This window comes from Condylura cristata, unplaced genomic scaffold (genome assembly GCF_000260355.1).
Source record: "Condylura cristata isolate star-nosed mole 26May11 unplaced genomic scaffold, ConCri1.0 scaffold00004, whole genome shotgun sequence".
Lineage (NCBI taxonomy): Eukaryota > Metazoa > Chordata > Mammalia > Eulipotyphla > Talpidae > Condylura > Condylura cristata.
The window spans coordinates 68,561,179-68,578,025 of NW_004567105.1; the positions used below are offsets into that span (position 1 = coordinate 68,561,179).

The 16,847-nt window shown below is 35.9% G+C and overlaps 1 protein-coding gene across 3 annotated transcripts in view; it reads left to right on the forward strand.

The window, feature by feature from the left end:
• LRRFIP2 (leucine rich repeat (in FLII) interacting protein 2) overlaps positions 1-16,847 on the forward strand; it is a 91,328-nt gene that overhangs the window by 28,552 nt on the left and 45,929 nt on the right. For 2 of the 3 annotated variants that reach the window (XM_004676321.2, XM_004676322.2), the window contains exon 3: positions 3,471-3,557. In XM_004676321.2, the coding sequence (XP_004676378.1) occupies positions 3,471-3,557 (87 nt within the window). Of the gene's footprint in view, positions 1-3,470; positions 3,558-4,415; positions 4,467-8,813; positions 8,871-8,969; positions 9,015-12,895; positions 12,938-14,345; positions 14,412-15,876; positions 15,952-16,847 lie in introns of all 3 variants that reach the window. The other variant, XM_004676320.2, reaches the window with a different exon arrangement.

Genomic DNA, 16,847 nt, shown 5'->3' on the forward strand with positions numbered 1-16,847 from the left:
TCTTAAAAAAAGAAAACTAGCAACAAAAAAGTGAAAAACCAGATCAAGCCTGGAAGCTTTGGTTATATTTAAATTTCAGGAGCTAGCAGAGAAAAGTGAGCCCATGAAGAGTTCTGAGGAAGGGAGATCAGAGAATCAGAGAAAACCAGGAAGACTAGTGCTTAGAAAGTGAAGAGATAGCTTTAAGAAGGAATGAGTGGTTAGTGATGTTGGCAGTCCAGAAAGGACAAGTGAGATAAGAATAGGAAAATTCTGTGGGTTCAATAGTTAGAGGTCATTAGTGACTTTTGCCTGAGTGATTTCAGTAAAGTGATTTGGGCAGATGCCAGAATGCAGCCATTTAAGAATGGGAAGAGAGCAGGGAGGTGTGAGAAAAGTTGGCTGTAAATAGAAGACAAGAAAGAATTGAACCAGAGTAGGATAATTTTGTTAGTTTGCTTTTGTTTTGTAAAGATTGGGGACTAGGGAGGAGGGGTGACTTTGAACCTTCTTTTGATAGGACCAAGCCTAGAGGCAAAGAGTGAAGACAGAAGAGAGGGATCAGATAGTTGGGGCAAAGTCTCTGGTGAGGATGGAAGAGTACACAGTGTAGAACAGATGGGTGTTTCTCTTTCTCATTTTCCGCTCTCTCTCACTGTGTGTTTGTTTATATACATTGTAAAGCTTACAGTTAATGCTCATGCCTTTGACTGTTAGGTTGGTCTAATAAACTTCTCTCTCTCCTTTTTTAAAAGCAGTCTCTTTCTTTTTCTCTAAACAGTAGTCCCAAATGAAATTTGACTTGTGGGTTACATTCCAAGCAGTCTGTGAGCTCTGTTCATCAGATGGATAGATCCCATCTTACTTGTCGACCCACTGGACAGATAGAAAATTTATAATAGGACTGATCACTGTTGTGCTTCTGATTTGATATGCCACTGGCAGCCACAGCAAGTTTATTTTAGCTTTTTTTTATTTTTATTTTTAGTTTTCCTGTTTTTATTTAACTGAAGCATTAGCAGAATCCTAATTTAAAATTCAGAATGCATATGGATTCTTCTGAGTATTGGGCATCAGAGGGTATATTATGTGTAATCAGGTTTTATTTTGGGTTGTTTTTCCTCACCCTTTCCTTGGGTTTTCAGATGAATTAATCCAACAGTTTGTGGTATGGAAAAACAAGGATGGGAAGAGAGTCGAAATAGACAGAATGAAGTTAAAATTAGAAAACCAAGTGTTCCAGGTGAAAGTGGTTGGTAAGAGACTGTTTGGAAGTGGGGAAGTCTGTTGGAATGAATTCAAGGACTGGATTCAAGTAAGACTTGGTCAGCAAGTAGGAGACCTTAAGATACTAGTTTTTGAGCAAGCTTGACAAGGGTCCTATTTTTGGAGATAGGAAAATAAAGTGTGTCCTCTGGGGGAAGATCAGGTTGCCCCTAGTCATTCATAATTACATTTTTATTTTTGTTCAAATACTTTGTATTTGAGTATTCTTATTGGCTGATAGTTGAAAATGTGGAGTGAAGGGAGGAAAGGCAGCAAAAGGAAATTATCTACATTTGGGAAAAAGTTATAATTAAAGAATAAAGAGAACCAGAATGGCTTAGTTTCACAGAAAGTGGGACTATGCTAAATTGAGAATCCTAGGATAACTCATTGAAAGTAATCATTTATGATTTGCCCAGGGGATATGCCTTTACAGTTGGAATGTAAAAGTTTAAGTTGTGGCATCATGGTTTATCTGCATTAATGGGAGCTTAAATCTTCAGGATGTTGGCCTCAGCTCCCATCTGGGAGATATTTTGCAAGTTATTTAACATTTCTTCAGTGGGCTGCTTTGTGGATGAAAGGAAAGTAAGTATCTAACTTTGCTAAGTCACTGCTCAGTGGCTGATAGTTATATGAGTGTGAGTTGTCATCTACCAGGCCATCTTGGAAGTTTGAGTTTTGATAGTGAGGAGATTTCTCTGGTAACACTGTGATAATTTCATAAATATTAAGGCTAAAGCTAAGATTCCCCCCTGAATAGAAGTAGTTCAATTTGAATTGGATCCTTTTATATTGCTGTAAGCTTAATTATAATTTTTCAGATATGTTCCTTGGAAGATTTTACACATCAGAATAACAGGTGAATTATAGGGTCTGTTCTGGAGACAAGTAGATTTTGGAGGTAGCTACAGTATCCAATAAAGAATTGAAAAGGTCTTTTGTATATCAGTTTATATGAAAGAGTCCAGAATAGGCATATTTATAGAGATACAGTACATCAAAGGTAGTGAGAGCCTAGGAGGAGGAAGACGTAAAGGGGTTGTCTATGTATGACTATAGAATTTTAGTAATGACTATCCTGGTACTAGATAGTAGTGATATTTGTGCAACATTCGAATACTAAAAAAATCACTGAACTGTGTACATTTTCAAAAATGATTTATTTATTTATGCATACAAAACCTAGGGTACAGGCTAGAAGTATGGGGATGAGAGGATTCACTAGAGACAGAGTTGGAAACAGAACAGGAAGATTGACTGAAATCCATTGCTGAGGGAAGCAGCAGGGAAACAGGAGAGGTCTGCTGCACCATGTAGGTTAGCTCCCTGGCTGGGGAATGCAACTCATGCTCCAGTGGCTACTGGTAACTTCATAGTGCTGCGCTTTACCCTTATGCCACCAGGGAGGCCCTGAACTATGTACTTTTAAGCATTTGATAATATATGAATTACACTGCACTGTTTAAAAAAGATTTATTTTCATTTACTTACGTGTATGAGAACTGAGGTCTAGGCCAGAGATGGGGAGAGAGGTGTCAGAGGATTCACCACAGACAGGGTGGGAGCAGAATGGCAGATCTACTGAAATACACTTGAGGGGAGCAGTGGGCAAGAAAGGAGAGGTCTAATACACCGCGTGGGTTAGCTCGAATTCATGTTGCAGTGGCTGGTGATAGTTTGATAGTGTTGAGACTTAACACCTTGTGCCACCAGGGATGCCCTAAACATATTGCAATTTAAAGAGAGAGATATGAAGGATTACTGAAACAAGTAGTAACAATGAGAATAAGGAAAGCTAAGATGGGTTTGAGATAAATTCAATGGAAGAGAATTGATTGTACTTGGAGATTGAATATTGGTAACACCCAAGATGAGAGAGATTGGTTTTCATGTTTCTAATGTATATGATTGAATTGATAGTGAAAAAAAATTGGAAAAAACAATTTTGGAGAGATAAATACTGAATTGTAGTAAGTGTTTTCAATGTGTAATCAAGGTAGATAGCTAAAGGTAAAGGCAGAGATTTCAGGAGAGCCTCTAGAACTCGAGAAAGACATGAAGCTGACTGAAAAAAATCAGTCAGACTTTACTATAGATGGTATCTTGGCCCTTTCACCCCCTTTGAAAGGTAACCTCCCTTTCATTCCTTATCTTCAAGGCTGGTGTAGAAATGGTAGTGGTGGTTGTTTTAATAAAGCTAAATCTTTGTATTAACGTTTCAGGCAGAGGCAAGGCTAGCCGCAAAACGGGCTGCTCGGGCAGAAGCAAGAGATATACGCATGAGAGAACTGGAACGACAACAAAAAGAGGTAATTTTGTGCTCATTTCAAAATATCGATTCTTGACTAGTTTACATGTGAAATTAATCTAGTTTCCTTTGAAACTAGTACAAAGTGATGTGTATATTTTAGTAACCCACTCTGATAGTAAATTAAATACATTTGTTTGAAATAACAGCAAATATAGCTCTTATGGTTAAAGTGTTTTAAGTGCTTTACCTATTTTAGTGAAGATAGACTTAAAAACACTAACATAATTTACAACAGTCTTGAGTATCTTTGAATTTGGATTCATTATGTTATATGTACATAATAAAGCAATGTGAAGTCATTAAATCATAATTTTTAAGCATATTTAATAGTGTAGAAAAATGTTCATAGAAAAAACCCTGTAAGACTGGTAGGCTTCCAATTGTGTGTTACAAAAACCTGTATCCATATATAAGATCAAAAATCACTAGAAGTGATTACTATCTCTACTTCAATATGTCTGTACAGAATTATGATTGGCTTTATTTTCTTATGGCTTTCTACAATTTATAATTCCAATATGTTTTGTCATCAGAAAGAAAAGCATGCACTTTTTAGCTTGAAATGACAATGTTACATGTATTCTGTGATTATAACACTTTTATACTCTGAAAATCACTGTATATAGAGTCAGTTATTAACTAAACTTCTTTTTGTGGTTCTTTAAGCTATTTATAGAACCATGTGTCTTTTTATCCTTGAACATATTTAGCTTAGTAATTTTTTGTATTTTGCATGTTACTTTCTTTGAGTTAACAATCATTTCCTTCAGGGTAAATATACAGGGTTGATTTAATTCTTTTTGACAGATGCAGCATGTTGAAACCTATTCAGTTTATGAAACTTTTGTATTTGTAGCACTCTCATCATTCCTTTGATCGAAAATGGGGACAGATTCATAAGTGGCTGGTAGGCTAGGATTGCCTGTCCTGCATGTTGTGATGACTTGCTGAAATAATGCAATCTTGAATAAAACATTGACTAATAGTTTGCAAAGCAGGAGTGTTTGGCATGTTTGAACCTAAAGGTCAGAGTGTCACCTCTGTCTATCATGGACCAAATGTGAACTTGAAATCCTGCCGTATTCCGTTGTTGTCTGCAGCCTCACATGTCTCGTGAGTGTTCCTACCAAGAAAGATTGAGTAAATGAATGTGTTTTCTGTCTACGTTAAATTTCCCCCTCAGTTCCCGCCTTTGCTCCTCCCCCCACATCCCTACCTTCCTTCCTCTCCTTTCTCTATCTTTTTAAAACTTAAGGTAGTATTAAAAAACAAAAACAAAACTTAAGTCAGTAGGGTCTTCATAGAGAGATGATCCACGTCACTCTTTCATCTCTACTGATAATTACTCTTATTTTTCAATTCTCTCAGTTCTTTTCAGGTCTTTTCTTTTTTATTTTAAAGATTTATTTATTTATGCATACAGAACTGGGGTACAGGCTAGAGGTGCTGCTGGGGCAGTGACAGTATTCACCAAAGACAGAGTGGGGAGCAGAACAGGCAGATAACAAAGTATACTGCTGAAGGGAGCAGTGGGAGAGATAGGAGAGGTCTGCCACGCCATATGGGTCCCCTCCCTGCTGGGGGGTTGAACTTGTGCTGAAGCAGCTGCAGCTAGCTTCGAAATGCTGTGGTTTACCCATTGAGCCAACAGGAAGGGCCCTCTTTTTCAGGTCTTTTACCACCACCCATATTTGTTAAATGCAAGAGCAAGTTGTGAACCAGCAGAATATTGTAAATAATTTCTAAATTTGAAAATTTTAGTCTTAAGCTCCCCAACTGTTTACTATTACATTTTTTCCTAACTTGGTATGTGAATGGTTTGAGGTATGGAGTATGAAGTCTTAAATTCTCATATCGAATAGGTATTTTTATCATCTGAGGAGTCTGATCTCTGAACGATCTAATTGTTGCAAAACTGTTTTCTCAAGCAAATCCCTACTGTATTGGTATTTTAAGGTACAACCAGGATTAGGCTATTTATAATGGTAATAATCTATCAGTTTAAAATGTTACCATAATTCTTATTGTGATAACATTTTAGAAAAGACAAAAGATTTTTGGTTCTTTAAAATTAAGTGACTTAGGCCCTCCCTGGTGGCGCAGCGGGTTAAAGCACAGCATTGAGAATCTGAAGCCACTTCCGCATGAGTTCAATTCCCGCCTGCCTCCTGCCCCGGAGGAGACCACATGGTGAGCCAGACCTCTCCTGGCCCGCCTGCTGCTTCCCTCAGCAGTGTACTAGGTAGATCTGCCTGTTCTGCTCCCCACTCTGTCTTTGGTGAAAACCTCTCACCGGCCCCTGAGCCTCTGGCCTGTACCCCAGTTCTGTATGCACAAATAAATAATAAATTAAATCTTTAAAAAAAAAATTAAGTGACTTAATTGTATGTGCTTGTTACTTCAAAGCAGAACCTGTTTTTTCTTGCTGCTAAAACTAGCCTGATTTTTTTACTTAAACTGTTTCTGCATGTAACTGGGTTAATATTACTGATGATACATTCACTCTTTCATGTAAATAAAAGGAATCACATTTTAGGGATAAATTTTCAATCAAATTAGTCAGTCTAATTAGATTGACTTTTAAAAATTATGTATTATAATTCAAAGATAAAATTAATTAAGAAAAGCCTATTTTGAGTGCCAGTATTTTTTTTTATCTATGTGAAATGTGTACAGTTCAGGTAGTATGTATGCTGTATTTTCATGGAGGAGGAACAATTTAGGTTAAAATGCAGCTGGCAGCTAATATCCACTTTCTGGATATGCATAGAAAGTGGGGTTTTGTTTAATTAGGAATAGTTACCGCTTTTATCCTCTCAAAATACTAGCTTTTAATCCTTTCAAAATGATTCTTCCTCTCATTTACCTGCAACTTTCTGTTTGTTAGCCTATAGTAGAAGTTGGCATATGATAGTCCCAATATAAAATTAAATTACTAATAAATTTTAATAAACAGTGCATGCACAAGAATAGGATTGCGAGTTATCAGTAAGACCTTCCCGTATGAAAAATTTCTCCTAATTGTAGTCCTTTCTTTGTGTGGGGCTGGGAAATAAGGAAAAGCAAGGGTATGCAGCACAGGCATGAAACTAACATTGAGTGTGTTCTACATGCCAACACTGTGCTAGTGTTTTTGCATGTTTTCATTTCACTGTTATAAGACAAGTATCAGTGTCTCCATTTTATAGATAAGATGACAAAGAATCAGTGAATGCTCTGCTAATGAACTGGAAGATGAAAGGATCAGAAAGAAAAGAACCGTGTTCTTTCTGGGGCTCCAGATAGTCCCTTTTAGCTAACTTTCCATGACCCCAGAAGTCCTGATTTTAAAGTAGATGTCTTAAGTAGTAATGTTTTGGTGACCTAAAGAGTAAATATAGTTTCTGAAGTTATCTAATTTGAAACTGAGGGAGTGACTTCAGCCTTAACTTAATAAAATATTGGTTGACTCTTAGAAAATGGCCAGGTTTTTTCATGGAGTTATGGATTTTTTTTTTAAAGATTTATTTATGCATACAGAGCTGGGGTACAGGCCAGAGGCGCAGGGGCAGTGAGAGGATTCACCAGAGACACAGTGAGGAGCAGAACAGGCTGGCTGACAAAATACACTGCTGAGGGGAGCAGCGGACTGGTCAGGAGAAGTCTGCTGCACCACCTCTGGGGTGGGTGGGGATTGAACTCATGCTGAAGTGGCTTTAGCTTCTCAGGTCTGTGCTTTAACCCGCTGCGCCACCAGGGAGGGCCTAGTTATGGATTTTTTAAATAAACCTACTTCATCTTCACTTAAAGTGAGATTCTAAAAGCAGAGTATGTTTCATTTCCATTGATTCAATTTAAATGTTCTAAAACATAAAAGGTTCCAGAAAGTTTTGAACAAACATGCATCCATTCTCTAAGAAATTGCTCTGTTTCTTCAGACTTGAATTCTTTATACTGTTAAGGATGTCCAGGAAAACGGAAATGTATTGTTTTCCTAACTGTGGAAGGGAGAAATTAAATATTGGACATTGAATAATGCTGATACTTATAAACAAGCTTTGTAAAAGATTTGATCAAATACACCATTATATACAACAGATGAATTGTAATTATATATTTCTAATCAATGATTATGACCAAAATAAAGCATTAAGTAGTAATGTTCTGTTTATATATTACTGTTTATATATTTGAAATTGTTGGTCAGATTAGATAATTGAAGTTATCTAATTTGAAACTGAGGGAGTGACTTCAGCCTTAATTTAATAAAATATTGGTTGACTCTTAGAAAATGGCCAGGTTTTTTCATGGAGTTACGGATTTTTTTTTTTTTTAAAGATTTTTATTCATGCATACAGAGCTGGGGTACAGGCCAGAGGTGCAGGGGCCACAAATGGCCACATCCATTTGTCCACCCATATAACGGTCACATTATCCTGACATAGGTTATTGAGGAGTTGATTTATTTTGGAAAAGAGTGCTGTGAACTCAGTTGGATAGTTGTGTCTAAAAGCTTAGTCCATGCAAGTTACTTTAACACTTTGGACTTTAAAAGATCGAAAGTTGTTTTTTTTTTTATTTACTGTTTCAGTTGATTAGGTTTTAGGGACTGGTCATTTCATATGACTCAGCACTTAATGCTCCAGTGCTAATAGCTGACGTGGAAAAGTTTAGAATTGCATTTCATTTTGTCAACTATTAGGATGTGGTCATTTCTTTTTCTCAGAAATCTTCATAAAGCAGATCTTGAGATCACTTTACTAACTATAACATATTTATCCATTTTCTTCTAATTATATGTAGTTTTTCATGTTAACCACACAATCAGGGGTTATTTCATTTAGTTCTACTCTCCTCCCTCCCCCTCCCCCATTAGAGTGGCTAAAAAAAAGTTAACATTTATTTCTGCATTGCATAAACCAAGATTCACAGTGAAAAAAATAGATAAAATGCTACTTTTTAATGCTGAACTCAATTTGTTTGTTAAGTATACTTGTTTATTCTAATAGGGTGAGCTCTCTTAGTCATACAAAGATTACATTCTGCAAGTAGTCAGACACATGTGCAATGTTAAACTGATAATATTGCCAAGATTTCTACTTTCTTATAACTGGAGCATGTGGCTGCCCCAGATTTCTTGTATGGAGTCAAATTGTGGTCACTGCTTGTAAGGAAGGTGCTACTATGCTCTTTAAGTGACTGTTCTTTGCTCATTTGTTCTGATAAAAAACCCTTTGTTCAGTGATTAACTCTCCATTCACTTTCTCCTTCCCAGGAAGATTCAGAAAGGGCTAGGTATTCCCACCGGTCCAGTCATCATCGTCCTTATCTGGTTTGTAATAATCTGTGAACTTGCTCGTGATAATTTTCCTTCATTAACTTTATGCAGTCACTCATACACTTTTACTTCATTTGTTTTCATTTTTATCAGGGAGTTGAGGATGCATTGTCCATTCGAAGTCTTGGCAGTCACAGGGTTGGTATTTCTGGTTGTTTGGACTATGCTTACATATGAATATTTTGTTTAATCATTGCCTAACAGTCTGACAGTGTTCACATACTCTTTTGCCTTTTAAAAATAAATAATAAGCACAAAATGATGTAAAAATAAACTATTATTAAAAAAATAAACAGTGAATAAAAAAATTAGAAAAAAATAGTGAATATTGGCAAAGTATTTTCATGCTTCCAAATTTTTGCTCTAAGCAAATCAATTCTAAAATCTGTGTATCTATTGTTACATTAAAAAAAAACTAAAAAAAAAACTTTAACTCTGCCAATTATCACAAAATAATGAGATTGATTTTATAGTATAAAATATGCTTTGTTTAACCTTTAGATTTTTTTACTTTCATATTATTAAAAATGACAGTTTATTAAATGGAAAATAGCTTTGGGTTTGGTGATTAAATATAATTTTATAATGGAAAAACAAAGCTGCTAACTTGAAAAATTTCTTACTTGTAGGAATTGTCATGCTTCAACATTTTGCTTAACATTTTAGTGTGTCTAGGGATTTTTAGCATACATTGCTGTAATCTACATAAATCAGGAGGTCACTCATTAATGTTTGAACATTAGCAATATCTAATGAATTTATGATTTTGTGATGCCTTCTTATGACTTTGATCTTTCCTTTTGTCAGTTTAACTTTCAGGTGATACCTTCTTGAAAGGTGACCTGCTGGAAGCTATGTGGGCTACAAGTGATGTTAGTGCTATAGACTTTGCATAAAAACAAAAGGCAAAGATAGTTCAAGACTGGGAATGGTAGGTTTGGGAGAAGGAGGATCAAATCAAAGCCATAATCTCTGATCTTAGAATGACAATCTTTCAAATGTTATGGCAGTGCTATATGTAATGATATAGAGGAAGACTTAGGTAGGCATTCAAAATTAGAAAACGATTTTGAATAGGAGTAGTAGGAATACATTGCTGTTCTACTTTGGTGGAGATTTTTACTGGTGTATATATCATTTCCTATTAACAATACCCTTACAATCATTTTAATGAATTTAGTTTTAAAATTAATTTAATTTTAATATGCTTGCAATTTTTGTTTTGTCATTTGCTATTACACGGCCTAATTCCATTGAAGATTCCATCGAAGGACATAACTGGGGCACACTGGAGCAGAGCCAGTACTCCCAAAAAGAAAGACGTCATGGTGTGTAGCCCATGTGCTGTGCTAGTATTGTGCATTCACTGTTGACTTTCAGAGTTCCAGGGACTTGAGTAATAGGTACATTCTAATAGAAATTGACACTCCCTGAACTTGTTTCCACAACCTCTTTGCTGTGTTCTCTAAAAATTTTGTTTCCAAGTGAAAACCTTCAGGCAAGTTTCTTTCTTTCTTTCTTTCTTTTTTAATATTTATTTATTTATGCATACAGAACCGGGGTACAGGCCAGATGTGCAGGGGCTGTGAGAAGATTCACCAGAGACAGAGTGGGGTTCAGAACAGGTTGACTGACGAAGTACACTGTTGAGGGGAGCAGCGGGCGGGCTAGGAGAGGTTTGCCGTGCTATGTGGTCAACTCGGGAACAGGGGGGGATTGAACTCATGCTGAAGTGACTTTAGCTTCTTAGTGCTGTGCTTCTTACCTGCTGCGCCACCAGGGAGGGCCCCTCAGGCCAAGTTTCTTGGAGAATTAATTCACTATTTTTTGATTGGTTGTAATAGCAGATTTGAAAATGTTTCAGATGAAAACCCTTAATATTTTCAGTTCTCCCTCCTTTAATGGCTCATTTGTTTTTAAATAGCAGAGATACTAACTATTACATATGGGGGGAAATGAAGGTGTCTGTGATTCTTGTGATTCTTTTTGTTTGCCTAGCAGTTCTAATAGCAATGGAAATTTCCAAATCATATGGATTCCCCAGCAATCGTTTAAAATTCAGCTAAATTCTGCAAAAGGAAACTTGAAATAGGTCTATTTCAGTTGAGTTGTTAAATCCTATGCCTTTGTAAAATTCACTGGTATTACAGATAAGATAGCAGGAATTAAGACAAGACTATTCAATAACATGAACTTATTTGACTGGAAGACTGGAATAGTTTATATGCTAGAATGTGTGACTTGAGTAATACAAGTTTTGGTCATTTTTTTTTTAACAAGATACTTTGTTGAATGGGAAAATGAGCAAATTAAATTTCTATAGACTAAGACTTTATTGTCAGGGAACTGTCACTCACCATACAATGACATTTTATCATTGTACCTCACTTACCAATGCACACCGTTAGGCATTTTAGACAAACAAGATTTTTTTATGCACGTAACACTGTTTTGCTTTTTTTTTTTCTGTTAATTTCAGACTAATACAAGCATGCACGTGCAGACATCTTACTCCAAAACATTTTGATATTTATTAAAATATCATTGTCACTGAATTTATGCTAGTGATAGAATTGTACCCCTTAGTCTTATAAAATTATTGGGAGTTTCTGCAATAACTTTTATAATTGACCATCTCATCAGGCATGAAATAAAGGCCTTTGTTCTGTCTGAACTATGATTTTAATGTTATATTAGAGCTAGACTATCTAACTCGGTCTTTTAGTTTACTTTGTGTTTGTAAAAATTGTGATCACTACAAAAATTCATTTTTACACCACGATGCAGTATACATTTGCAGACATGTGCCTATGTATCTGTCATATGGATATTTAAATATATTATTGAATGAAAGTTTCACAGAATAATATTACTGTGCATGTTATACTCTAATTATTTTCTATGTCATTTTTTTAAAATGCTGGTTGAAATCATAAACTGATTTCATGAAAACTAGTAAATTGCAACCTTAACTTAGAAAACCATTATTTTAGATGAAATTTTTGAATAGTGTTCCCTAAAGTTCAAAATGGGTATAAGAGTTGAAAAAGAAGGATATTTTACCAGACTACCTGCTTTTGATTGTTTTAAATGTTGTGCTTCTGAATAAGGTTGCTTTAAAAAGCTATAGAACTGGGGTACAGGCCAGAGGTGCAGGGATGGTGAGAGTAGTCACCAGAGACAGAGTGAGGAGCAGAACAGGCCAACTGACGAAGTACACTCCTGAGGGGAGCAGTGGGCGGGTCAAGAGAGATCTGCTGCACCATGTGGGTCACCTCTAGGGCCGGGATCAAACTCATGCTGAAGTGGCTTTAGCTTCTTAGTGTTGTGCTTTAACCTGCTGTGCCACCAGGGAGGGCCCTGGTTTAATAAATTTTATAGTTTTTATTTACATTTAAGGCCAAACCTATGATTCCCATGCTTTTGCTCTGACAAAGTTTCTAGTTTTGTTCAGCATTTTTAATAAGAAAAGTTCTTGGGGAAGGAAGTTTTTCATGTGTGTACATGAACAAATCCAAGGGACCACCCCCATTTTGATGTTGCAATTTTTTTTCCCTAAATGGGAAGCTTGATTTTTTTTTTTTGTAAGCTTGATTATATTAGTCATTCATTGCCTGTCCACGTGTTGCCTTTGCCATGTTTCAGATGATGGGACATGATGGTAAAAATCAAAATCAATGTCTTTGACTCAGAGTGCTTAAAACTTCTGCACTCAAAGGCTTCCTTAGTGTATTTTGTGCTGTCATATATTGAGATTGGATCATTTTATCATTACGAATAATGATTTCATATTTAAAAGAGAACATGCAACTTTATACATATATACAATTTAGTAATAACATAGTAGGAAGGAGTAGTGGAAAGAATAGACTTTAATTCTAGTAGTAGCAGCCTTGTGTATAATAGTTTTGGGGGTTTTGTTTTTAATAGTACTAAAATTTTAACTTTACGAATGTTATTTTTTTCCTCTTTTCTGATTTTGGAAATACAACCAACTTTCACCTTTTTCTGAAATCCAGTATGATGCGCTCAAGGATAAATCTTCAAGACTTTCATCATTAGTATGTAGTGCATGATTTTGTGTTAATTGTAGAGTTTTACTTTATGAACACTGATGCTTAACCATGGATTAGTACTAACTGTTCCAGGTGTTGATATTTTAGGAACATGCTAACAAAGCATCCTATTGTTTAAAAATCAATCTTTTGATATTTTTTCTTTGATAAAAATTATTTTCTTCTCTATTCAGGTTTAAGATTGTTAATAATACCTTTTCTTGAAATGATGAGCCACACACCTGATACACATTCATTGCCCTGGAAGACATGTCTTAGCAGTAGTGAGCAGTACTGTGATACACACTAAATACAGTAGTTCAGACCTAACTGTGGTTCATGTTATGTGCCACAAGCTAGCAGGTGTGAAATTATTAAGCAGGAAACACCCCAGCGGTGACAAATGACACCTGAAACATCAGTTATATCCACACATATTTGTACTTAATTTGACTTGTTTTTAAAGGTGTATCTTTTTAGCCAAGGAAATTAAGGCATCTTTTTCTTGGTTTGATATTATGCCTATAAATTGCCTGAATTTCTAGGCTGTTGAAAGGAAAGATTATGTGTATCAAAAAAATAAAGATGATTTTAATCATTGGTTTGATTGTTTGCTAGCTATCTATAAGTCAGTAGTTTTGCCTGGAGCAGATTGTGATGGGTAGGGCACTTCCAGCCTTACCTGCTCACTTCAGGCAGGGAGTGCATGTGTAGATTGGATTTCTTGTTTACGAGTTTACCTATTTAGTAGTATCGCTGTTCTTTACCCCCTCATATGTTCATGACTGTATACTTTTAGAAGTTATGTATTGAGACAGTACCATCCTAAAGAACTGGTATGTAAGGCTATCTAATAATGCTATTGCTATAGGGGCAACCCACACCGCCTTGGCTGTTTGCCTCCTAACCAACACATGTTGGAGGAACACTAACTGGGGTAAAAAGTCTGCCTGGCGTAATGCAGTGTCATAGACTTTAATCTCTCACCATTGTTATGGTTGATTTAAAGGATTGCATTTGGCTTGTTTTTGTTAGAAGAGGAAGACTGTAGAAGGAGGTGGACTCTCATCTCCCATACTTCTATAGAGAAGATAGAAGGAATCAAATGAAGTATGGGATCAAAATCTCCACAAATATCTTCCCTGCCACTGGCTTCTAATTAAATTTTCTTTTTAGCTTACTGGACACTGAGCTGGATGATGGCACAGGGGACAATGAGGGAGAATGCAGGTGTATAAAGAAGCCACCTATCTTAGCCAATGAAGTGCAATTACTCATTTATTACCAAATGAGAAATAGATTGCATGTAGACTATCTCATGTGTGCTTTTCTGTGTGTGACTTTAAGGTTAATTTTATTAAGTTATTTTTAAAACTTTGTGATCATAAAGTTAACTTCAAATATTTACTTCCAGAATCATTCTTACAGTCACTCTTATGGAACAAAGAAGAGATCATCTGGTTCTCATAAAGACCCACTGGTTAGTTCTGTTGTGTATTCCAGTATCTTGTGCTGCTTTGAAATTCAGTGGGTTACTTATAGGGAATTAAGGATTATTATTGTTTTGGTGTGCTCCTAAGGCATTTTTGACACGTGGTAGTACACAAAGATAAGATTTATCAGAACCTTACTGAAAAAGAATTTTATTTCATTTTCATGACTTAATATCAAATTAATGTATGCCAAACCCTGGGCTAGAATTAGAGAAGTGTGACAAGAAGTTCATTAACAATGTAATTTCATTTATTGTTTGTTCTTTTGAATATACTCCAAGAATAGGGTTAATGACATTCTTATTGTAGACATTTATGTTGGTTTAGTTGTGGGAGTATAGATAATATCAAACTCACAAGTAGGTTTCATTGTGAATATTTGTAATAGGTCAGATTTTAGGAACTTGGAAAGAATTTTGTTGCAGAAACAAAGTATATGATGGCAGAGTTCCCATGCTCTCTTGCAGAAAACTCTTTAACTTACCATGTGATTAAGCTGCAGAACCAGTAGTTATCTCCATTCCAGCCACCTTACTACTAAGCAGCATTTCCATGGAGAAATATGCTGCCAGGAACACCCTTTCCTCTTGGACTGCCACTGGGCTGGCAGGGGAAGTGTAGTCCCAAACTCCCTGTTCACTCAGGGTCCCCATGGGAGGAACTCTGAACTTTGCTGGAATGGGGAGAGTGTCAGGGAGTGGGAGTCCTGATGGGAAGGTGGAGGGAGGAGAGAAAGTGTTGTGGAGGACTTTAGTGAGAGGCCCTAGAGTGTGGAGTGTTCAGAGTTCTGGGGATAGTGAGTCAGGGTGCCTTAAGGATATGGTAAAGGAAGGCAGGGCCTGGAGTGGCAGGAATGGGATGGGAATAGGGATGTCTCCTATTGTGGTATCAGTAGTGGAGGAGTCTTTCAGTCAAGGATTACTAAGTTTCTTTAACTTTGACTAAGAAAGATGATGGAAGAAGTTATAAAGGGAATTTTACAAATGATTTTCTCCACTACAAGTAATGATAATGTATAAAATTATTGTTTTGTGCCATATATTAAAATGAATCTGCAGTATTCATGCTCACTCTATGATCATTTCATATGATCAGCTTAATTTCACAAGTAATACTAAGAGAAGTTTGGGGAAAAAATGACAATAATTTCTTTGCCAGTGCCAAATGAATTATAAAGGTGAAAATTATTCAGTTGTCCTGGATTTTTAAAGAAAATTCCTAAGTATGACTTGACATATACCACATATTATTTTCATTCCATTTGACTAACAGTTTATACTTTTGTTTTTAAAATAAAATTAGTAATGACTTGGTTTCAGAACAGCTAGCCTTTTGTCTTATGTGGCAACTTAAAGTGGTTGTTGTTTTAACTTTTACTTAATATGATTCATTGCCTTTAAAGAGGAGTTTGGCAGTCCCTAAGAAAAATGTGTTTAATTTTGCTTTTTGCAGAGTGGCCTCTACTTTGACCAGAGAAACTATAGCAGTCTTAGACATAGCAAACCTACCTATGCCTACTACACTCGGGTTTGTCTAAAGATTTTTGGCTTCATGTTTCATCCACAGTTAACACATTTCTAATCCTCTGTTTTGTATTTTGAGTAGTTTGAACTGTGAATAGCTGTGTTATATTACCAGTTTGTAGCAACTGCATTCATACAGTCTTTGTGAGCATCTTTTAACAGTGGCAACCATTGAATCCCATTTTCCCATAATGCCATTTTTTTCCAAAATGAGAAATTTTTTTCATGAAAGAATTTTAACATACAGAAAAGATCAAAGAATTGTGTAATAAACCACTCACTTAGACTGTACAGTTGGCATTTTATTATATAATTAACTGTTTCTGTAGCCACCTATCCTATCAGTTTGGGCAGGGCAAATGTATGTCAGGATAAGTTGGTAGGTGTCAGCGCACATCATGGTTAATGACCTTTTAATAAAAGCTTACATGTGAAAATCTTTATAAATGAGATGAGATGAATTCAATTGCTTGTTTATTAGTAGAATTGCTTGTTTTTTCCCAAGGCTTTTGACGTATTGTACATTTAAAACACATTAACGATATGGCACATAATACATTTAAGGTGATTCAGTTTTCAAAACCTGTACATATTGCTTAGATATTCTCATTTTCTGTTTGATTGCACTGTCAAGTGATATCAGGAAAATAGAGATGTGATTTTTTAAAGATGCTGTGCCTCCGTAGCACATAGATTCACTGTGACCATTATGGTTTATCTGATTAAACTATAGTACTTTATCCAACACTTCTTTTGATAGGTTTTGTAATCTATTTGAAAAAGAGTGTTGATGATGATAAACTCATAGCTTACTTACTGGGTTTCCCAATAATCAGGCTAAGCCTGTTCAATATTACTCATCAATATTGAAAATATTGCAGGAGCTGCTGGGAACTAGGG